This window comes from Asparagus officinalis, chromosome 7 (genome assembly GCF_001876935.1).
Source record: "Asparagus officinalis chromosome 7, Aspof.V1, whole genome shotgun sequence".
NCBI lineage: Eukaryota > Viridiplantae > Streptophyta > Magnoliopsida > Asparagales > Asparagaceae > Asparagus > Asparagus officinalis.
In genome coordinates, this window is record NC_033800.1 from 6878671 (window position 1) to 6899482 (window position 20812).

Genomic DNA, 20812 nt, shown 5'->3' on the forward strand with positions numbered 1-20812 from the left:
AATTTTGCAGAAACTTCAACGCTTTATTAAAATTCAACAAAAAATTATCATGGTCGATTGAGTTAAGCAGATACCAGTTTATCAGTATCACTTAGGACTTTTTCAATAATTTAAGAATTTTTTTTCTTAATTTTAGAAAGTAAATAGTTGCATTCTTTGTTAGATAGTAATATAGTAATAATTTAAGAATTTTTTTCTTAATTTTAGAAAGTAAATAATTGCATTAATATAATGGGATGTGTGACACTTATCTATTGATTTCAGTAGAAAGATTAAGCTTAATCTTTATTTTCTTCTTCTTTGCCCCAAATAAGACTGGATTCCAATTACTACATCTCACTACACTCACGTGATGACTCCCTTAAATCTGTTGAGCTACCAAACAAAGTGAAAACCAACCAAGAAATTTTCAAAGTTTTAAATAGAAACTGAAAGGTCCCATTTATTTTCAATTTATTTCTGTCCTTTTCCCAAACTCCATCTTTTTCCTACAAACCGTGACTTGCAGTACTCTTTGTTGCCTGATTTGAGAGATTCACACTGAAACAGATGCTGGACTCATCACCTCAAAGCAATTTCAGGTAAAAACCCAGTTCCCCATTTCCCATTTTTGCAAGTTTCCAGCATTGTGATTAGAGTTCTGAAAAAATGTTGGGTTTGGCCTCAGAGGAGAAACGATGGGAAAAGGAGAAGGTGATGGCATTAGGACTGTAGAGTGTTTGAGAGGGAGATTGCTTGCAGAGAGAGTGGCCTCAAAGGCTGCAAAAGATGAAGCGGACCTCATGGCCAAAAGGGTATGATACCGTTCTCTTGGCTCCAAAATGTGAACTTTTATGTACATCTGCTCATCCACCCAAATTAGCAAAAACAATGATGGTCATTTACGACATCGCTGAAAGTTTGTTCCTTTTTTTTTGGTTCTCCACTTTCTGTCATCTGGGTGTTTATCAAAATGTGATCTTTCTTTAAGATGGGTAATTTCAAGATTTTTCTTGCCTGATTTATGGCCTTGCAGTTGGATGAGCTAGAGAAGCAACTCGCAGAAGAGATCAAATTTAGGGATAGGGCTGAGAAGAGGCTAAACTATGCTCTGAAGAAGCTGAAATCACTGAATCTATCGAATCGATCAGAGAGCTCGGCGGGTTCATTAGAGAGTTGGAAGGCTGATTCAGGGACCGTTGATTCTTCTGGGCAATGTGGATCAGGGGAAGAGGGGGGAGAGAGGAGGAGATCAATGGGAGTGAAAGACGTCGAAGGAGATGATGGAGTTGATAGTTATTCCGGTGATTCGACAAATAAGATGGGGGCTTTTGATGAAGGGAGCTGGAGTTCTGTTGGGACTGGGAATTCTTGGATTAAGGAATGGCGTGGTCGAGATGAGGATAAAAGTGGCAAAGACCATGAGGAATCGGTTGATCATGATTCGAGGTAAGTTTATGCGCAATGATGTCTTTCTTTCTGCACTAAATTTCTCTCAAGATTAAGATTACAGTGTTTTTCATGTGTTTGCTTCATACGGTTCGTATATCTTCTGAGTACTAGGAACAGTTAGAAGTCTTGGTTTGGAGTGTCCTTACTTAGGATCTCATTTTTGAAAATTTGGAGCATTTCTTTGTTCTTGTGAATATCTCATTATTCTCAGAGGACACTTGAATGCTCCAGATTAGAATCCTTGCTTATTCTTATAAAGAGATTTATCGCCGGTTGTTTGATGCCTGAGAATTACTTGTTGAGTACTAAAGGTTCAATAATAATGACATGACTGTGGTTTGGTTTCTTGGCAATGAGGGTTCATATTGTTAACAAGTCAAAGAAGTTAGATCCTAATTTCCCATGATTTCACATGTGCGTGATGGAGAGCAGGTGCGGTATTGATTTATGAGATAGTACCACATTTATAGAAATGATGAGGTTTTCTAAGAACTTCGAGATTCATTGAGAAGAAGCATGAGATACATAACACAGTCTAGTCATCAAGAGACTAAAACTAGATGCAGCTGGTCATTTACTTTTAGGCTTTGTTGGATGAGCTATACAAATTTTTAACATGCATGAATGCTATAGAATCATCGACAAGCAAAGGCTTCATTTGGTAATTCAGAAAGCGGCTTCAATCCAACTAGATTGATTTTCTCCACGCCACCAAAATCATTGGTAATCTAAGGCTTGAATGTCGTTTCATGCTTATCTAAGTGAGAACGGAGTTACTCTTTGATTATAGTTTTTCCATGAAAAGCTGGACTAAAGTTGTTAAATAGGACAGTTTTGTTCAGTTATGATATCTCTAAACCATGCTTTTATCATGTTTCTGAGAAGTCAGTTACAGCTTGAACTCTAGACTACTTTTGTACCATGACTTTAACTAACTTTTCGATCATCAATACTGCAAGGAAAATTACATAACTTTGTGCCTCTTGGAACAGTTTGATTGCAAGAATCTCTTACCCTGTTCCTAAATAATAGATATTGCATAAATTTTGTTTAATGTTATCGGTTAAACTATTAAACTCATACTACAGCTTTCTCCCCTTCAACTTCAACTCGGAAGCAATCATATAGGATAACTTATGTTATATACAAGATTCTTCTCATCAATCTCTCTGCAAATTTAGATTTTTCCCTCCGTAATGTCCTCCTTTTTTATATATATAATTTGGGAGGAGAAAGGATAGGGAGCAAGCATGCACCTAGGCATGTAGCGTATAAAAGAAAAGTTTTGGTTGTACATCTAAGCAAAACTCCAAAACCATGGCCGTGACAGTATCAACGTTTACATCCTAAAACAGTTTTCATACCCACAACCATATTTACAGCAAAAGTATCAAAAGTTTTGTTCCCTTCATTATGTTCTACCCGTCAAAAATCAGAGATTGTTGAAGAGAGAAATTTTCTCCTGCTTTTGTACGAGCAACTCTCTTTGTTGATGCTCATCAAGGTAGCGTTTGACTGATCTCTGCAGACAACCTTCACACAATGTTAACGAACAAAACAAGCCAATGCATCAGGATGAACATTCAAATGATATGCTTGCTCTAGTTCCTTTGAAGAGCATGCTGCCCAGTTCCAATCCCCGACGTTCAGATTTCAATGGCGACAATGTACAGAATGCGCTCGTTGCACTTCGGAATGTAAAAGAGAAACTGAGAACTTCAATGGAGAGAAAAAAGGTGCTTCTCTATCCTACACAAAAGCGCTTTATGGCCAGTATTAAGTGACATGTTCTTGAAGACCTTTTGTAATGATTTTGTAATAATTTTCTTCACTGGAGATCTTACTAATAAATTCTGTAATGATTTTGTAAAGAAAAGAAAGGACCATCTTCTTTCTGTTGAGTCCATTTTTACTGTGATGTCAAGTAATAATACCATGTCTATGGTGGATTTTATTTTCGAGCGGATTGGTGAATTTTGTTAGGATGTTCAACTGGATTTTTCATTTTTTTGATTTTGATGTTTATAGGACTTGATCCTTCAAATTTTTAGGGTAAATTTCACTAAACCCCAAAAGTTAGGGAATTCTAGGAAAAAAAACCGCCCAAAACATTTTAAGTTTTTCACTTAATCCCCAAAATGACTGCTTTATCTGCTTATGTGATATTCTTTGTTTAGGAATTCAAAATACATACTGTGCTATATGAGGGTTATCAAAACATTTGGAGAGTTTTTTTGGAATTCCTAGACTTAATTGATGATTTAGTGAAAGTTTCAAATTTTTGGGGGGGTTAGGTGAAATTTACCCCTACTTTTCACAATACACTCCCTTGATTACTTTTAATGACCATGAATCCTTGTGGTTGAATAATCTTTGTTTCCATAGTATCATTTACGACAAAACAATTGCGTAAAATCAATATTCAAGCAAATTCATAGGTTTCATTATTTAGTAAAAAGTTTGTTCTTTTTTAAAATTAGAGACAGCAAAACTATAGATTTCTTGTTTAACTTTTTCCAATATGCCTTGCAACAAGATTAGGTATATACTGCTATTAAAAAAAAAGATTAGGTATAAACTTGAGCGCTATCATAAAAATCAACTGCAGAGACGGAAATCCTCGGATCAATTTTGAATCTCATAACATCTGAAACAGTAACATTTTCGTAAAATAAACAGTAGTGACGTCAGGACTAACGTTTGATCATAGTTTATGATCTCAAAACTTTGCAGTGTACTGAGTTTTTATTCTTCTATATTTTTAATCCTAAAGCTAGATTAACAAAAATGGGTGATCTGCTGCCTCTATTCCTCAAAGAAAGATTAAATAATTTCCATCAATTCCGTCATTTCAGGAGAGTGCACAACTATTGACTTCCCTTTCTCTGTAAAGATACTGTATAAAGCTTCGTAATATCCAGGGGCGGAGCTGAATGGGTGTCTTTGGGTTCCCATGACACCAGTAAAAACTGAATATCTACCAGAGAGCACACATAAAAATAACAAAAGTATAGATGGTTTAGCGGAAAAGGGTCTCAAGGAACCCAGCATGCGCGCGGGTTCTATAGATGGTTTAGCGGAAAAGGGTCTCAAGGAACCCAGCATGCGCGCGGGTTCGAATCTCGCAAGGAATCCATCATGCGCGTGGGTTCGAATTTTTTCAGCTTAATGATAGTTTGGTGGCTAATGTTGAGAGAGATGTATTTTCCACCATTACCGATGTATCTATAGGACACCATAAGATTAAAATCCTGGCTCCGCCACTGGTAATATCCTAAGTTTTCACTGAAAGATTTTAGAATTAATGGTTGTTTTAATCTAGTGGTGACTCGACTTTTTTTTTTATGATAGTGGAAAAGATCTGAATCCAGTAATCTATTCATTAAGAGTCTAATCTAAGTAGAGGTCTGTAACCTCCTCATGAAACTGGATATACCTTTAGGTTTATCATCAGCAATTTTGATTTTGGTAGATAGACTACTTGAGTGATTATTGTTTTACTCTTTCACCACCAAAGATAGGTCTGAATACAAGGGCGACAAATTTTAGAACAGGATATTACAGGGGCCTATGTGCAGTGAATAATTAAGGGAATTTCCTTTGCCCTATTCACGAATCAGAGAATTATGATTCATGGACGAATGATCTGATTATTATTATTATTATTATTATCATCATCATTAGCACATGAAGAATATGCCTACCCACTAGTACTATGTCTGTGTTGGGCCAACTTTTAAAACTCATGTAACTTGTTCGGCCGAAGTGTAAGCCTAGTGGTGGAAGAGGAGAGAGAGAGAGAGAAAGGGTGGATTTCACAAAACTCCCTGAACTTGGGGTGATTTACGTAAAACTTTTGAACTTTAAAAATTATAGGAAGACCCCTAATTTTCGAGAAGTTTCATAAAGTCCTTCTAACTATTAAAAGAGTTTCACAAACCGAAGGGCTATTTTGTATAAAGATAGCCATTTATATAAAGTGTTTCTATGATGCTCAAACATCTCTACGGCCTAATAGTTCTCAAACCAGACTCTTTTGGATGAAGTGAGAGACCAAATGAAGAAATTTGTAAAATAGACCTATTTTACTAAATATTTAGTAAAAACAGACCATTTTACTAAATATTTAGCAAAGTAGACCTCTTTTTAGCCAACAGGCCAAAAAGAGGTCGCTTTTGCAAAACAGCTCTTTCGAAATATACGGAATTGATGGAAGTTCGTTCTTTTTTGTAGCATAGAGGATGCTCTGAAATTTGTTCAGATGACTAGCTATCCTAGAAGATAAAAATAGTTCTTGAATGGATGTTGAAGAAATGGAGGGAGTTGGGGGAGGGGGGGGGGGGGTTCTCTGCAATAACAAGCATTTAAAAAGTCTGATGCTTGCCTCCTGCTATATCAGCTATGGATGTGCAGGAACTTGATTATTTCAAGCAAAAAAAAGAAGAGCCAGAAAGGAGATAATTGGGGGGGGGGGGGGGTCTCTGCAATAACAAAGCATTAAAAAGTCTGATGCTGCCTCCTGCATATATCAGCTATGGATGTGCAGGAACTTGATTATTTCAAGCAAAAAGAAGAAGAACCAGAAAGGAGATAATGGTGCTTATCGCTTATGAGATAAAGATCATCTGCAGCGAAATGTTAAAGCTCAAAGACACATTGTCAAATAGGAAATGGTGCGAAGCATTGAGATTATTCCCTGTTTTTTGTCCAAAGGAGATCCTTGCAGTGAAGTTTGTATTTCCTTTTTTCCCTACGGTTAGATTCTCTACTGCTGTTAGTTGAGATTGCTTGATTTTTATATATGTTTCGTTTGAGAGCTCAGTTTAAGATAACTCCTTTTCTCAGCAAAGTATTAAAAGATTATTTCCCAATTTTCCCCCCATTTCCCTCTATCTTTTCCTTCTCCCAACTTGTAGGACGGTGTTTATTCAAAAGTTTAGTCCGAAAGTTTAGAGGGCTTTATCTAATTGTGTTATTTCGATATTAGCCCGACAAATACAATATCTTCAATATTTTGTATTTGTGCCTCAAATCTTTGAAATTACTTCATGCCCCTCGCTAAATCTTTAAATTATTTGTAGTAACCCGCCCCCCCCCCCCCCCCCAACTTCTTTAAATGATCTCAAGCCCGCAAATAAAATATTAGTATGTTGAATAACCGCCTAGTTAAAAATCCAGCAAAAAGGGGAGGATATTCTATTTATTTTAACTTTTTAGGTGATTTGTCAGTTATACTCATACAAACCCAAACTTATTAATCACTTTAACTTATACACGTTAAGCTCCTCAAATCTGTTTAATAAAACCAAACACGTACCTATTTCCACCTCATCTTCTCCAACATCTTCCCTAGGCTCTCTTCAGCTCTAATCCTAAGTTTGCATCAGATAGATTCATGCTGGGGAAGACATCAGAGAATACGCTGGAGAAGATGAAGTGAAAAAATGGACTTGAGTTAGGTTTTACTAAACAGATCTAGAGAGCTTAACAGATATAAGTTAAAGTGGTTGGGTTTGAGTCCTTGTGGGAGGGGTATAACTGGCGAATTATCGGCCATTTTAACTAGACTTTAAGTAGGGGCTTATTTCAATATACTAATAGTATTTGGGGGGGCTGAGGTCAATTTCAAGGATTTGAGGGCTAGTTTCGAAATATTGAAGAGTTAAACTTTAAAGATTTGGGGGGCCTGAAATAGAAATATTAAACATTTGGGGTGATAACACCGAAATGATCCTATCTAAGTTCGCGAGATTTTGTGCAAATCACCTAAAAGTTGAGGAAGTTTCATGAAATTACCCTTAAACAAAAACGTTGCTAAAATGGGCGGGCGGAGCGGTCGTTACTGTTCCGGCCGGTCAAACTTCCTTTGCCACCTCCACACCCAATTTAAAAAAATACAATTAAAACACCCAATTTAATAATTACTCAATTAATTACTCATCAAGAAAGCAACCCGAAGGTCGTAAAAGAATCGACCCACCAAATTCCCCCACCCATTTAAAACCAACCCATCCAAACAAAAATCATATCAGCACGAAATAAATTAAATAGGGAAAAAAAAGCCCTAATCCCCAATTGTCATAAAAATCTCACCTTTTCCCCCAAATTCTCATAAAAATCTCACGCTTTCCCCCAAATTCTCATAAAAACCTCACCTTGTACCCCAATTCATGACCTAATGAAGATCGTGAGCCCCTGCTGGAGGCCCTCATCGGCCAACAACGAATACAGCGACGATGGATCGAGAGGTCGCGGTAGAGCCGATGGATTGCTTTGGTATAAGGACCTAGGGCGCCACGTGGCGGGAGAATTCTCGATGGCGGTGGTTCAGGCGAACAATTTGCTCGAAGATTCGAGCCAGGTTGAATCGGGCCCGTTGAATTTGGAGAATTCGACTTTTGGGAGTGATTCTTGTTGTGGGACTTTCGTTGGGGTTTATGATGGTCACGGTGGGCCGGAGACCTCGCGGTATATTAACGATAATTTGTTCCGGAATCTGAAGAGTACGTGGTTAATTTTTCTTATTTATTGGTTAGATTTGAATTGGATTTTATTTGGATCATTTTTTGTTAATTTATTTGGCATTTCATAATAGAAATGAATTATCTTATGAAGAATTTGTTTGCTTACTAGCCTTGATTCCGCGGATTCTTTCCTTTGCGTGAGGAATTGGGGTTTTCTTTTGACTAATTCGATCTGTTGGAATTATGAATTGCAATATCTTTGAAGAGTTATATGAATGAACTGAGCTTCTTCCTTTCTTCAATAACCATTTGATGGATTTGTGGTATAGATTTATGAATTGCAATGATTTTGCGGTCATTAGATGTTTGTGAACATGATTTGAGTTTTTCATTTGTCTTGGGAATTGCAATGATTTTGCGGTCATTAGATGTTTGTGAACATGATTTGAGTTTTTCATTTGTCTTGGCCTCACATCTTTTGTTTAATGCGGTCATTAGATGTTTGTGAACATGATTTGAGTTTTTCATTTGTCTTGGCCTCACATCTTTTGTTTAATTATATCTGTAGTGTGTATAAAAGTTAGAATTTTGCAGAAATGGCCTCCTCCTTGGTGATTATTTTGATACTCCTGATAGTTGGTGTCTAATTGTAATTTCCCAGGATTTGGAATGTCTCTGTATGTTAGGATTTGCATTCCTTTATTTAGTATGGAAATACTATTCTATGTCTGGAATCTACTATGCAATTTATGTTGTAATGATTCATCGAAAGACATGTTTATTTGTGAGACTTAATACTAAGGCTTATTTCTCTTGCGAAACAAGAGGTTACGTGATAAGAACTTACAACTAGGTTAGATATATACAGTGGAGCTTACAAATTTAGATTCCTGACTATGAACTGTGAAGATGTTTTGGTTGAGAAGCTGATGCATAATTTTAGAATTAACTATTAGATCATGATTTAGTTGCTTATTCTAACTTTTTTTGGACCATATGCTTTACCACTGTGAGCTCAAACTCTCAGGGTAGTACCTATTTGTCCTTCAACTATGCCATTGGATGTTCTAGTTTTGCCCTTGTGTAGATTCAATTTGAACACTGTAATCTGAAAGCTTGTGTTCAAGTACTCTCTCATGGTGATAAGATAATTTATACTGTAGGATTTGCTTCGGAACAACAAGGCATGTCAGTAGATGTTATAAAGAGTGCATATGCTGCCACAGAAGAAGGCTTTATCTCTGTTGTAAAAAAGCAATGGAGCATCATGCCACAGATTGCATCGGTTGGCTCGTGCTGTTTGGTCGGTATAATATGTGGTGGGATGCTTTACATTGCAAATGCAGGAGATTCACGTGCAGTGTTAGGGAGATGGATGAGAGGCGAACGAGCAATTTCAGCAGTTCAAATGTCAACGGAACATAATGCAAGCATTGAGTCTGTGAGGGAGGAATTACGATCTTTGCATCCTGATGATCCACATATTGTAGTCCTTAAGCATAAAGTTTGGCGTGTGAAGGGTCTCATTCAGGTATTTTCATTTCTTGATTATGCTTGTGTATTTCTTTTTTCATTTTCCCCCTCATAAAATGGTCTCTGTATTCTTTATCTTAGTGGAATGTTAAGTGGGTGAGAGGTTAATTTGCGTTCATTAAATAAATTAGGGTATAATTCACGAAACCCCTTGAAGTTTGGCAAACCTGCTTAAGTTTTGGGCTTCTCAAAAAACCCCTGAAATGCTTTCAAGTTTGGCAAATACCCCCTTAACAGCGTGAGCCACAATTTTCATTGGAGGAAAATCCCCCAGCAAAAAAGTTAGCCCCTACGTTAAAGAATAAGTTACTTAAACCAAAAAAACCCAAAATTACCTTAGCATCCGGAAAAAAAACCAAAGTTCACCCATGTTGGGATTGTTTTGAAGTTTGCATTGAAGGAGCTGTTCTGTTTCTTGCTGTCTAAACCATAAGGGCACTTGTTACTTGGTCCACATCACTTTATTCCAAATTTACATTTTCATTTTTTATTGCAGATTTCCAGATCTATCGGGGATGCTTATCTAAAAGATGCAGAATTTAACCGGGCACCTCTAGTCTCAAGGTTTCGCTTATCGAGGCCATTTCATAAATCGATCCTTAGTGCCGAGCCATCTATAGTTACACATAAACTCTCTCCACAAGACCAGTTTCTCATATTTGCATCAGATGGTCTATGGGAACACCTGAGCAATCAAGAAGCTGTAGATTTGGTTCACAATTCACCTCGTAATGTAAGATTCTATTCCACTGAAATATTTTCTTGTTTCATTATATTTTTCATGTTTTTGTACTTTAATGCCTTTTATATTTATCAGGTATAGGTTTGCACTCTGTATGGTAAAAATTCATAACTCTACAGATTGAAGAAGTCGTTAAAATGAATACCGTACTGGTTGGTCTAAATCCAATTTACAGTTCAAACAATCTTTATGATGATTAATGACTAATTAAGGGAAGTATCGAACTTTGAGATTTAACTCTCGTAGTCTAGCCAAATAGAAACACTTCAAAAATGTTTCTCTTTAAACAAATATGATGTATACTTCTATAGATAAAAGGTTCTTCTTTTTCTTTTTCTTTTTTTCGTTTCTTTCATTTTTCGCCCTATGGATAGTTGTTCCGGATATCGGCGGTCAGTATCTTTGCATATAAATGCTTTGCCTTTCCAATTAAACCTTCCCTTTGTATATAGATGCCAGTTTTCAGTTCTGCTTTATTATCTTGTACGACTCTTCTTTTTCAATGGAATTGATCACCTTCATCTTCAAGGTGGCTACTTACTTTTGGCAATCCACCGTTGTTAGTGATTGATGATAATATTATAAAACTCTCCACTTCTTGAAGATCTATATTCTCTCTTATCATGTGCATTATACTGTCAAAATCTTCTCACAACCTGCCACTTCCCTCTGTTGCTACTAGCTGATGAAGATTTTTACTCTCTTATTAAGTGATTTATTACTGCCAAGTTATTCTAGTAATTCAACACGTTCTGTGTTTTTCTCTGAAGACCATTCTCTTCCTGATATTTGCTGATCAATATCATCATTAATCATATAAATTACAGGGAATTGCGAGGAGATTGATAAAGGCTGCTTTAAAAGAGGCAGCAAAGAAAAGAGAAATGAGGTACTCTGACCTTAAGAAGATTGAACGAGGCATCAGGAGGCATTTCCACGATGATATTACTGTCGTAGTTTTATATCTAGACCCTGGTCTTATCCGTAAGACTAATTACAGTGGCCCTACAATTTCATTAAGAAAGGGTGGGGCTTCATTCCCCAATTCCAACTTTCTTCTGTGAAGCTCTCAAAATGCAGAGAATTAGTTTGTCCGGTACGGGACTTAATTCTTTCTTCTGTCCTCTATGAGAGGCAGTAAAAGCTAAGAACCTTTGCAGTACAAGAAATGGATTCATCATTTTGCACTGGATATAGCTAGCAGATAGCAATAGTTCGGTGTTGTAATGGTTTGTTGGGATTCGACTTTGAGAATGCAGATAACGAGGTAAATTTAGGCGATTGTAGCTAAAATTTTCATGAAACCATTTTTAGCAAGCCATCTTATGGTACTTTTCCATTTGGCAGTATGATCGTTCTCAGCTTCTCGGTGAAGTTTTGGAGGGAATTCAGATGATAGGTGCAGGTGGTATTGTTAATTTTCTATTTCACGGCCACATCGGTGTTAGATATTACCTCTTTTCAGTTTAGAATTTTTTCAATGCAATATGATCTCTTTGTGAAGAAGCCTGCAATTTTGGAAATATTTGTAGTAATTCAACTACTACTTGTATCATCTGACATATATTTGTAGTTAAGTTTGATGCTCCTCAGTTGTACGTTGTTTGTATATACTTGGTAACTTCAGTTTACAGCAGAAGAATATAATAGACTGAAGTTGAGCGTGATGGCTTCTGTTTTTCTTAATTAAAGTGATTCTCTATTATTAACAGGGATGAAAGAATTTGCGAACTTGTTTATCCTTTACAGGTCTTGAATTAACGTCGGTAGAGAACAAAATGCTGCCAAATTCTCAGCCTTGTAGAATATTGCTCCTTGGCATTAGTACTGAAGTTCCCAGGGTTCTTACTGCGGTTAGGATCCGTTGCAGGGGTTGCTTGGATATTGTCCAGATTTGGAGGAGCATGTATTGTGATTTTTCTACAGATTGCTGAACGTGACTGATTACTGGAAAGAAAGAGATCGTCCATTTTGGCTAAGGACGGAAAAGGTCAAAGAACAATTCGATTCTTTTTCCGCATTATCTCTTCGAAAATGAGCCCGGGTCGTGTGCGTGCTGATCTTGGTTTTTGACAGGAATTAAACCTTCTTGAATGTGGTCAAGTCTATGTTCCCTTGCATTTATACGTTGAAAACGATTAAACTAGATATACGTTGAATGTTTCTTGAGGACAATTTTAATCGCATTTAGAAATTTAGAGGAAATCCTTCAAAATTACGTACGAGGCTGAGAAAGAAGACTTTGGGTATCATCTTTAACAAATTCAAAATTTACAATATTTTATCTTAAAACGGGTAAAACTCTCAAGTTATTAATCCGCAAATAATCTGTTTCATTATCATAACTAAAATTTTTAAGTATAATACTTGTACTTCCCCAAACTTTCATTCTTTCAGAATCTTTTTCCTTTCTCTAACATGCACACAGTACACCGATAATACTCGTAGCATTTTTGCATATGAATTTGATCTCATCACATAATTAGAGAATTTTATTTTATATGATCCAAATCTCTCACGGAACTTATCATTTAACACCCATTCAAACCCCCTCTGATGTGTCCCCCATTGATCCTCCTTTCTAGTTAAACCCCCGCCTCCTCCTCCGTCGGCCTCCCTCCAATCTCTCTCCCACCAAAAAAAAAAAAGAGCCCAAGAAAAAACAATAATCCAATAAAAACACATACCCAAAAATGGGCATCCGTGGTCTCATAATCTTCACCTTCTTCCTCGTCTCCCTCTCCTTCATTGTGTACTCCGCCTAGCCTACCTCAACCACAACGCCGACTGCTCCTTCTCCCTCCCTTCAAACCCTACGGCATTCGCCAACGCCGTAACCAAGATCACCAACAATGCAACCACAACAAATACACAAGAAGAAGAAGAAGAAGAAGAAGAAGTGCGTGTCGAAGATCAAGCAGAAACCAACGTAAGCCACATTGTCTTCGGCATCGCGGCCACCTCCAAGTTTTGGGACACCCGAAAAGAGTACATCGAGCAATGGTGGCGGCCGAAATCCACGCGTGGCATTGTCTGGCTCGACAGAAACGTTCGGACCTATCGCAACGAGAGCCTGCCAGATATCAGAGTTTCTTCCAACACTTCGAGGTTCCCGTACAAGCACAAGCGCGGGAGCCGTTCAGCGCTGCGAATATCGAGAATTGTGTCGGAGACGCTGAGGCTGGGGCTGGGCAATGTGAGATGGCTGGTGATGGGGGACGATGATACTGTGTTCGTTGTCGATAATGTGGTGAGACTGCTGAAGGGGCTTGATCACAGAGGGTTTTATTATGTAGGGAGCTCGTCGGAGAGCCACATACAGAACTTGCTGTTTTCGTATAACATGGCGTATGGAGGGGGAGGGTTTGCGATAAGCTACGCGTTGGCGGTGGAGTTGGAGAAGATGCAGGACGGGTGTATGGGGAGGTATGCAGGGTTGTACGGGAGCGATGATCGGATACATGCGTGCATGGCTGAGCTTGGCGTGCCGTTGATGAAGCACCCTGGGTTTCATCAGGTGAGGTTGAGATACCTTTGTTGCGTTTTCGGATTTTGATCCTCTGCATTGTCGTCGAAAAAGTAGCGGAGCCATCGCTCTGCACCATCAAAAATTGGCAAAGAGATCGCTATTTTTAACCAAACTGTCATTTTAGCAGATGGTTATGATTTATCCTGAACTTAAGCACTTGCCATAAGTTCCTTAGTTGCAGCCATCCTCGCTCTGCATTCAAAAATTAAATCCAACGTTACAATTCTGATTATCGATGTCAATAAATTTGCTTTGTGCTCTCCTACTTTTTAATGTTCTTCATCTTCATGTATGCGATCAAAATCTAGGGAACGCATTCAATAGCACTTTTCACTTATCAATTCTCTCCCCTCCAGTTATGTGGTAATTGAAGAGTATCCGAATACTCTAATCATTATCGTGGATTCCAAATTTAAGAAATGAGATTAGACCATATAGGATTCCACTATTATCCTGAAAATCACTATAACTTTGAAAACCACTATTCTTTAAAAACCACTATCACTACAGCGGAATCCTATTTGGCCTAATACAATCCCTCGAATTTGGAATGTATAATAATGATTGCAGTAATTGAACGCTCTCTAATTACCACCTAGTTAGAGACGACGATTGTAAATTCCACCTACCCAATTGGTTCACTATATATGGTAATTTGATAATGACAATTTGGATGATAATGGCTCATCAACTGATTGAAATGTGATGAGTGCTACTGTGAGTATACATCTCTGAGTTATGTCAAACCATACCAGCCATCAAACTAATCAACGGAACACTCTCTTTACAGTATGACATCTACGGCGACCCTCTCGGCCTCCTCGCCGCCCACCCGGTCGCTCCCCTCATCTCCCTACACCACGTCGACGCCATCAACCCGATTTTCCCCGACACGAACAGGCCTGACTCTATCCGCCGCCTCTTCGAGTCCATCAACCAGGACTCTGCCAGCATACTGCAGCAATCCTTCTGCTACGACCATCGACGCCAGTGGTCAATCTCCATCTCCTGGGGCTACGTCGTCCAGATCACCCGAGGCATCCTCTCGCCTCGCGAGCTCGAGCTCCCCGCAAGGACTTTTGTGAACTGGTATCGAGGGGCGAACTATTTTGCGTACTCATTCAGTACCCGCCCTGTGGCTCGGCATCCTTGCCAGAAACCTTTTACGTACTATGTGAGTAGTGTGAGGTATAGCAGGGCTACGAATCAGACGGTGAGCAGGCATTTGCTGCATGGGAGGAGGTTTCCCGGTTGCCGATGGAAGCAAGCATCCCCGGAGACGATAAAGACGGTCGTCGTTTTTAAAAGACCAGACCCGTTTCGGTGGGATAAGGTAAGCGCTAATATCTGACACTTGCATATACATTCTAAACTAGACTATTTTATTAGCACTTAATACATCTACCAATGTTTTTTTTTCCCATGTTGAGGGGTACAATGCTAATCAAATATTAGGGGGTATAGATGACTGCACTATGATAATATGGGGCTGTATATGTAATTTACCCTAGTTAATTTGTATGAGATTAGAGAATGATGTTGGGTATTTTGTTGTTGCAGTCGCCAAGAAGGGATTGCTGTAAGATTTTGTCTTCAGGGAAAGCAACAATGCACGTATCAGTGAGCAACTGTGAAGACGGGGAATATGCTGGGTCGTAAAAAGCAGGGTAAGCATCATACCATTTTTTGTGCCTATCTTGTGAAATTTGAGCGGATTATTTAACAGTGACGAATGTAAAAGATTCGCTTTGGTGTTACCTGTGCACAGTACGAAAAATCTGAAATGAAACACTACTAGCAGTCATTCATGTCAAATACAACTACACAACTGATGCCTTCTTTGTTGATTTCATCGCGAATTTACGTGGTTTTCATACTTCTAAGAGAATGTAGATAACAGTAGAACAATAGAAGAAGAAATCATTAATGCAAACCATAAACTTATGCGATAAATCAGCATGGAATTCATGTTTGGAAGACGACAACAACAACAATAACAAAGAATTTATCCCAAATTTTTGGCGACGGCATGTTTGTAATAGCATCGATATATTCACATATATAAGATAAGCTTAAGAAAAGGATAAATCCATGTCCTGGAGTATATATCAGAACTTCAGTTTCTTCTCAAACCCTAGAGGCAGTATGTCCAGCCCCATTTGCGTCGTAATCAGTAGCGAGAACTTGCCCATAAGTACCTTTAGGATCCTCATCCTCAAGATAATCGGCTCTAGCATTATCGGTCAGCATCTGGCAGACGAGCCAGAATAGGGCTGCGTCAAGAGCTAGGAAAGCAGCACCACCAAAGAGACCAGTCTTGGCAGTAGCACACTCAGCATCAGGATTATGGTGGATGTTATGGGTGCGGTGAAGACCTTCAGTGATCGTTGCCCATAGCATCATTGCCTCAGCTAACACCGTCACAACTCTGGTTTCAGAGGGAGCATGAGAATAGTATGAATACGACCAACAATAAGAACAAAGCTGATTTCAAAATATGTATGAGAAGTAACATGTTAGAGAGATGCAATTCTCATTTAATTTGATGTTGTAAGGAGGTAGGGAGGGAGAAGAGAAGGTATAGTTGTCCTGACGTTTATAATAACAATAAATAAAAAGGGTAGAATCTTTTTATGGTTACCAGTATTTAAGCAGTTTTCTATCATATAGTAATATTGTTGTTGTTGGGATACTAGTAGAGCTGAATATAGGCAATAAAATTTGAAAATTTTCTATTGTTAGAAACTAGTAGAAAGTAGTGAACAAATGTAAATATCGTGGAGGATAACCAATTATACATGAATATTGGAGGAAACATCGGGCTAAGCAGCATATGGAATACAATAGTAAGTAGCAAAATACAAACCTACGGCAAGTATGGTGACAGAACAGAATAAAGTGTTGTTCTTAGGCTAACGAATAATCAAGGGAATTCTAGAAATGTACCACGATGAAATGGTAATACAAACAAGTTAAAGATTGCTAACGAATAATCAAGGGAATTCTAGAAATGTACCACGATGAAATGGTAATACAAACAAGTTAAAGATTATTTACTAGCTGAATGCTAACTTCTAGAAATGTACCACGATGAAATGGTAATACAAACAAGTTAAAGATTATTTACTAGCTGAATGCTAACATCTACGAAGAGAGGAATTCATATAATGAAAACTTGGCTTAAATTAATAGAAAGTAGAGATCAGCTAACTACTTCTCTTACCATCAGCCAGAGCAGGAAGATGAAAACAACTTACCCTGCAATACTAAAGAAAACAGTCAATGTCGTACTGCGGAACAAAGCTTCTTTTGGAACAGATTGGCCTTTGTAGGGGAAAAACACAGCAACCACGCCAAGAAAGGCGGCTATAAGAAGTGCAACAACAGATAGGCTTCCAAGTGCAACTGTTGCATCATTTGGATACTTGCAGATGATAACACCTTTCCCTTCAATTTTAATTGATTTTCCTTCTGCAGGCTATATACCAAGCACCAAGAATAAAGATAAAAAAGGAAAGAAATTTGTAAATTGGGATATATTTACTAGAACATTAGAATCCAGTTATAAAATGGTGACTAAATCACTATAAAGCGATCGAAGAAAAGCTTGACAGGAATGTAAATACATGAAACAAAATCAAGTTTCAAAGTCACAATATCTCTTGGAGAATTCTGGCCCACACTTTAGGACGGAAGTAGGGGTGGCCTAAAAACTGTACTGTATCTGTATTCGACAGGATATGAATATGGATACTAAATATTTGCATCCGGTATCACATTACCTATATATTTTTCAAAATGTCCTGTTTTTGTCATATCTGTTGCATATCCACATTATTTGACCCGTATCAGTATTCAATATTGGCGGATATGGAAATGAATTTTACTTGACATATTCATATCCATATTCGTGATTGGTAAGCATATAGGGATAGGTAAGTATCATACCTGAGCTGCCTGCACCCCCTAGAGGAAAGTGTAACTTTGTTGTTCTCGTAGACCTCTCGGTATCAAACTGTTATATAATGGATATAATTCTATATTCTGCTCTTTCATTTTTATAAAATGGAGGCTAAGGTCCTATTTTCCCTCAAAAAAGAAATATTAACATCCCTCACTTTAGGTATTGATATCAACAGTTTCAACACTTTACTATCAGTAGCTTAAAAAATCTAAAATGAATTAAAATATATAAAAGAAGATAATTAGCAATTTTTAAAGTTGGACGCATGCTCTAGAACAAAGAAACTAACAACTATAACAGTGAGTCTTCATTGCACACCGACAAAAATTAAGTGCAAAAGATGAAAATACCTTTTTATTTTCAGCAATTATACCGAATATAAAGGCCAATGCACCAAAGAATGAAACAAAAAGAGCAAACTGTAGGGGTTTTAAAGCCATTACACCAGCACAATCAATACCTCTGCAAATGACAAATGTAAAAGAAAATTCATAAGATTATCTTGACAAAGATAAGGAAAAGACAAAGCTACAGAGATAACTATTATATAATCCACACTCAAAAAAAAACGAAAATATAACATAGAGAAAGCATTGCACATTAAAGTAGTGCTATAAATTGAAAAACACGAATGTTGCTCCTCTTCTTTTAGCAAAGTTAGTGCAAGGTCAGCACCATAGTATGCTGATGATAAATTCAATTAGCAAGCACATATTACAAACACTACAGCATTCATAAATGTAATATGTCTTCCATCATTTCAGCACAATGACTTATAAGCTCTTCAAATATATTCTGTCTTATGTCTTATACTTTTGCTCTTTTTCGGTCTTTTATTGATTAAATTATCCTATGCAATATACATACATATTCTACCATCTGCTTCAATGTTCTAATGTACACGCTTTGATTAAGCAACATAATATACAGATAATGTCATTGCACAACTTTCAAAGCCGCGTCTTCAGAAAAGCAGTTCCTCCGCAATTTTGCAGTATATAAGATTTAGCAGTTTACAGGGTTTCGCCATTTTTCTACAAGCTGGTTAATTGAAACCAAAACCTCACAAACTAGTTGATTATTCACAATCTGGTTAACTTATCTACGGCAAAGGAACAAAGATAATTCTAAAGGGAAGTAATACACAGCGGCTTTGGACCTAAAATAGAGATATTTCCATGGAACAAATAACAATAAGTTCACTAACTCATGAGGAGCTCAAAAGCTACTCTCCGAATCCTTATTCCAATTATTGGACGGCCTGCCCTCTTTGTTTTTTCTTATTCACAATTATCCATTGCACATTCAACCGAGACTACCTTTTTTATTAGAAATTTCTAAATTAGGAGTGCATAAAAATCTCAATCCGTCTTTAAAATACAATTTTTTTTTAGTGGGGAATCCTAAAAATCCGCGAAAGGTTCAAGCTTTGCCCTAAAAACATCAAAATTCAAAGGGAAAATATCTAGAAGAGATCAATCTAATAAAATTGAAAACCCAATATTCAAATTAACCAAAGAAAACAACATGAGGATTTTGTTTCCGTACCTCTCGGATCCTTCGTGATCTTTTTATTAGATCGGAATCAGAGAGAGGATTGAAAGGTGAGAACCTTTTAAACTTTAAAGAGAATACTTTGGACAAATGGAACGAGGGTATTTTGGTAACGTCGCTCAAAAGATCCCCTTAACATTTTGCTGGCAGCCGAATCTTTAATTCGTGAGGAACGTAAACCAAGATTCCATTCTAGATTAGGCCTCTTAATCAAGAAAAATAACGAAATTGCCCTGACTATACATAATCGAATACTAACCGTTGGATTACTCCAATGCATAATACCAACGGTTTTAGATTTGTTTTAGGATGTTTACAGTGATCATCGCAGAATTAGGAAAGGTGACAGCTTGGCTTGCTATTTTAACGATGAAGGTGTTCATAGTGTGAACATGGACGTGGTAGATGAATTTGGACAGTATTTTTGTCTGGATTAGAATTTTTGAAATTTTAGGTAGTAAATGAAAATTATGTGAGGTAGCTTTAATTTTTCAATGTACAGTTGGCGTGAATCATTTAATAATGGGTGATGGGTTTAAAATATTATTTTTGTACAGTTTTGTTTGTTTGTTTGTATGCGATGCAACTTATGGCACATTTTGGTGTGTATTATTTGGTGCTGGGGATACGTACAAATAGAAATAACATTGTAGAGTTTAATTTCGTAAGAAATCTGCAATCTTTGTTTATTTGATTGAAATTCCAATTCTTTTTGTTACAATCATGTTATATTTAGTGACAACTCCTCAGCTGTATGGCCTCCCTCTTTGTGATTTCCTCCAATTAAATATGAATTATACGGCAAAATAGTTATCATGTTAAACATAAAATGAAGGAAATCACAAAATAATAGCTTTGTAGCAGGAAATGAACTAAATATGGTATTTTTATTCCTTGTTTACTATTTCTTTTATCTTTGTAACATTTACAAAATATTACACATGTGATGATGACAAGCGGGCAACAAGGTGCGCCACTAATCCTTTCTGAATTACAAAACTCAACCTACGAAACACGTACTCAGCTGACCATGTTGTCGCCACATTCATATTCATGGATTTTTGTACCCTCTTGAGAAACTCCACCGCATCAGCTGCAAGGTAACCAAACGTATCGAACGCGAACGGGATGAAACTGTGGTGGTTGTAGCTGCAAGGTAACCAAACGTATCGAACGCGAACGGGATGAAACTGTGGTGGTTGTCCTTGCAAGCTTGATCATGTTGTATCGAACGCGAACGGGATGAAACTGTGGTGGTTGTCCTTGCAAGCTTGATCATGTTTGCCCACCTTTACCTCTGTCGCCCTATCCGCTGCACGCCCAATCGTGAACACTCAATTATCAAACTCCACCAACAGAGACACCCCAGTGAGGATCAACACAAGCTGCACATTGTCCCCTCCACGAATAAAGGAACCAACAACCTGTATCTGAGGATGGCCAGGTACTCCCCCAGAGTCATACACTGTCACAATCCCTCAGTAGGCGTGACCAACAAGAAATCCGGGACGTGCTTTGCCCGCAGGCACCCAACAATCGCAATCTTCCTCTCTGATAGGTCAAATTCCGTCGGTAGATCTCTACAAACGCCACCC

General features: G+C 37.7%; 4 protein-coding genes across 4 annotated transcripts; 3 read left to right on the plus strand and 1 right to left on the minus strand.

Annotated features, from left to right (window-relative positions):
• LOC109850569 lies at window positions 427–3332 on the plus strand. The gene is made up of 4 exons (XM_020420600.1): window positions 427–581; window positions 668–794; window positions 1016–1428; window positions 2960–3332. The coding sequence occupies exons 1-4, from the start codon at window positions 550–552 to the stop codon at window positions 3213–3215; spliced, it is 828 nt and encodes a 275-aa protein (XP_020276189.1). The 5' UTR covers window positions 427–549; the 3' UTR covers window positions 3216–3332.
• LOC109849375 (probable protein phosphatase 2C 46) lies at window positions 7418–11903 on the plus strand. The gene is made up of 5 exons (XM_020419195.1): window positions 7418–7934; window positions 9059–9426; window positions 9925–10161; window positions 10998–11437; window positions 11518–11903. The coding sequence occupies exons 1-4, from the start codon at window positions 7610–7612 to the stop codon at window positions 11232–11234; spliced, it is 1167 nt and encodes a 388-aa protein (XP_020274784.1). The 5' UTR covers window positions 7418–7609; the 3' UTR covers window positions 11235–11437; window positions 11518–11903.
• Window positions 12851–15539, plus strand: LOC109846623 (the record flags this gene model as incomplete). The annotated part of the gene is made up of 3 exons (XM_020415869.1): window positions 12851–13687; window positions 14490–15032; window positions 15260–15539. Coding segments are annotated over 3 exons (1479 nt in total), but the record flags the coding sequence as incomplete, so codon positions are not given.
• LOC109849536 lies at window positions 15623–19345 on the minus strand. Its single transcript, XM_020419384.1, has 4 exons — window positions 19212–19345; window positions 18014–18125; window positions 16957–17177; window positions 15623–16127 (listed from the first exon to the last, which is right to left on the minus strand). The coding sequence occupies exons 2-4, from the start codon at window positions 18101–18103 to the stop codon at window positions 15827–15829; spliced, it is 612 nt and encodes a 203-aa protein (XP_020274973.1). The 5' UTR covers window positions 18104–18125; window positions 19212–19345; the 3' UTR covers window positions 15623–15826.

Excerpts from the sequence above, each read along its gene's own strand:
- LOC109850569 (XM_020420600.1), top strand. The coding sequence starts at position 550 with ATGCTGGACTCATCACCTCAAAGCAATTTCAG. Across the intron at positions 795-1,015 it reads CGGACCTCATGGCCAAAAGG|TTGGATGAGCTAGAGAAGCA; the intron begins GTATGATACCGT and ends ATGGCCTTGCAG. Across the intron at positions 1,429-2,959 it reads TCGGTTGATCATGATTCGAG|ACAACCTTCACACAATGTTA; the intron begins GTAAGTTTATGC and ends TGATCTCTGCAG.
- LOC109849536 (XM_020419384.1), bottom strand. The coding sequence starts at position 18,103 with ATGGCTTTAAAACCCCTACAGTTTGCTCTTTTTGTTTCATTCTTTGGT. Across the intron at positions 17,178-18,013 it reads TAATTGCTGAAAATAAAAAG|CCTGCAGAAGGAAAATCAAT; the intron begins GTATTTTCATCT and ends CTTGGTATATAG. Across the intron at positions 16,128-16,956 it reads GTTTTCTTTAGTATTGCAGG|AGTTGTGACGGTGTTAGCTG; the intron begins GTAAGTTGTTTT and ends CTCTGAAACCAG.
- LOC109849375 (XM_020419195.1), top strand. The coding sequence starts at position 7,610 with ATGAAGATCGTGAGCCCCTGCTGGAGGCCCTCATCGGCCAACAACGAA. Across the intron at positions 7,935-9,058 it reads TTTGTTCCGGAATCTGAAGA|GATTTGCTTCGGAACAACAA; the intron begins GTACGTGGTTAA and ends TTTATACTGTAG. Across the intron at positions 9,427-9,924 it reads GTGTGAAGGGTCTCATTCAG|ATTTCCAGATCTATCGGGGA; the intron begins GTATTTTCATTT and ends TTTTTATTGCAG.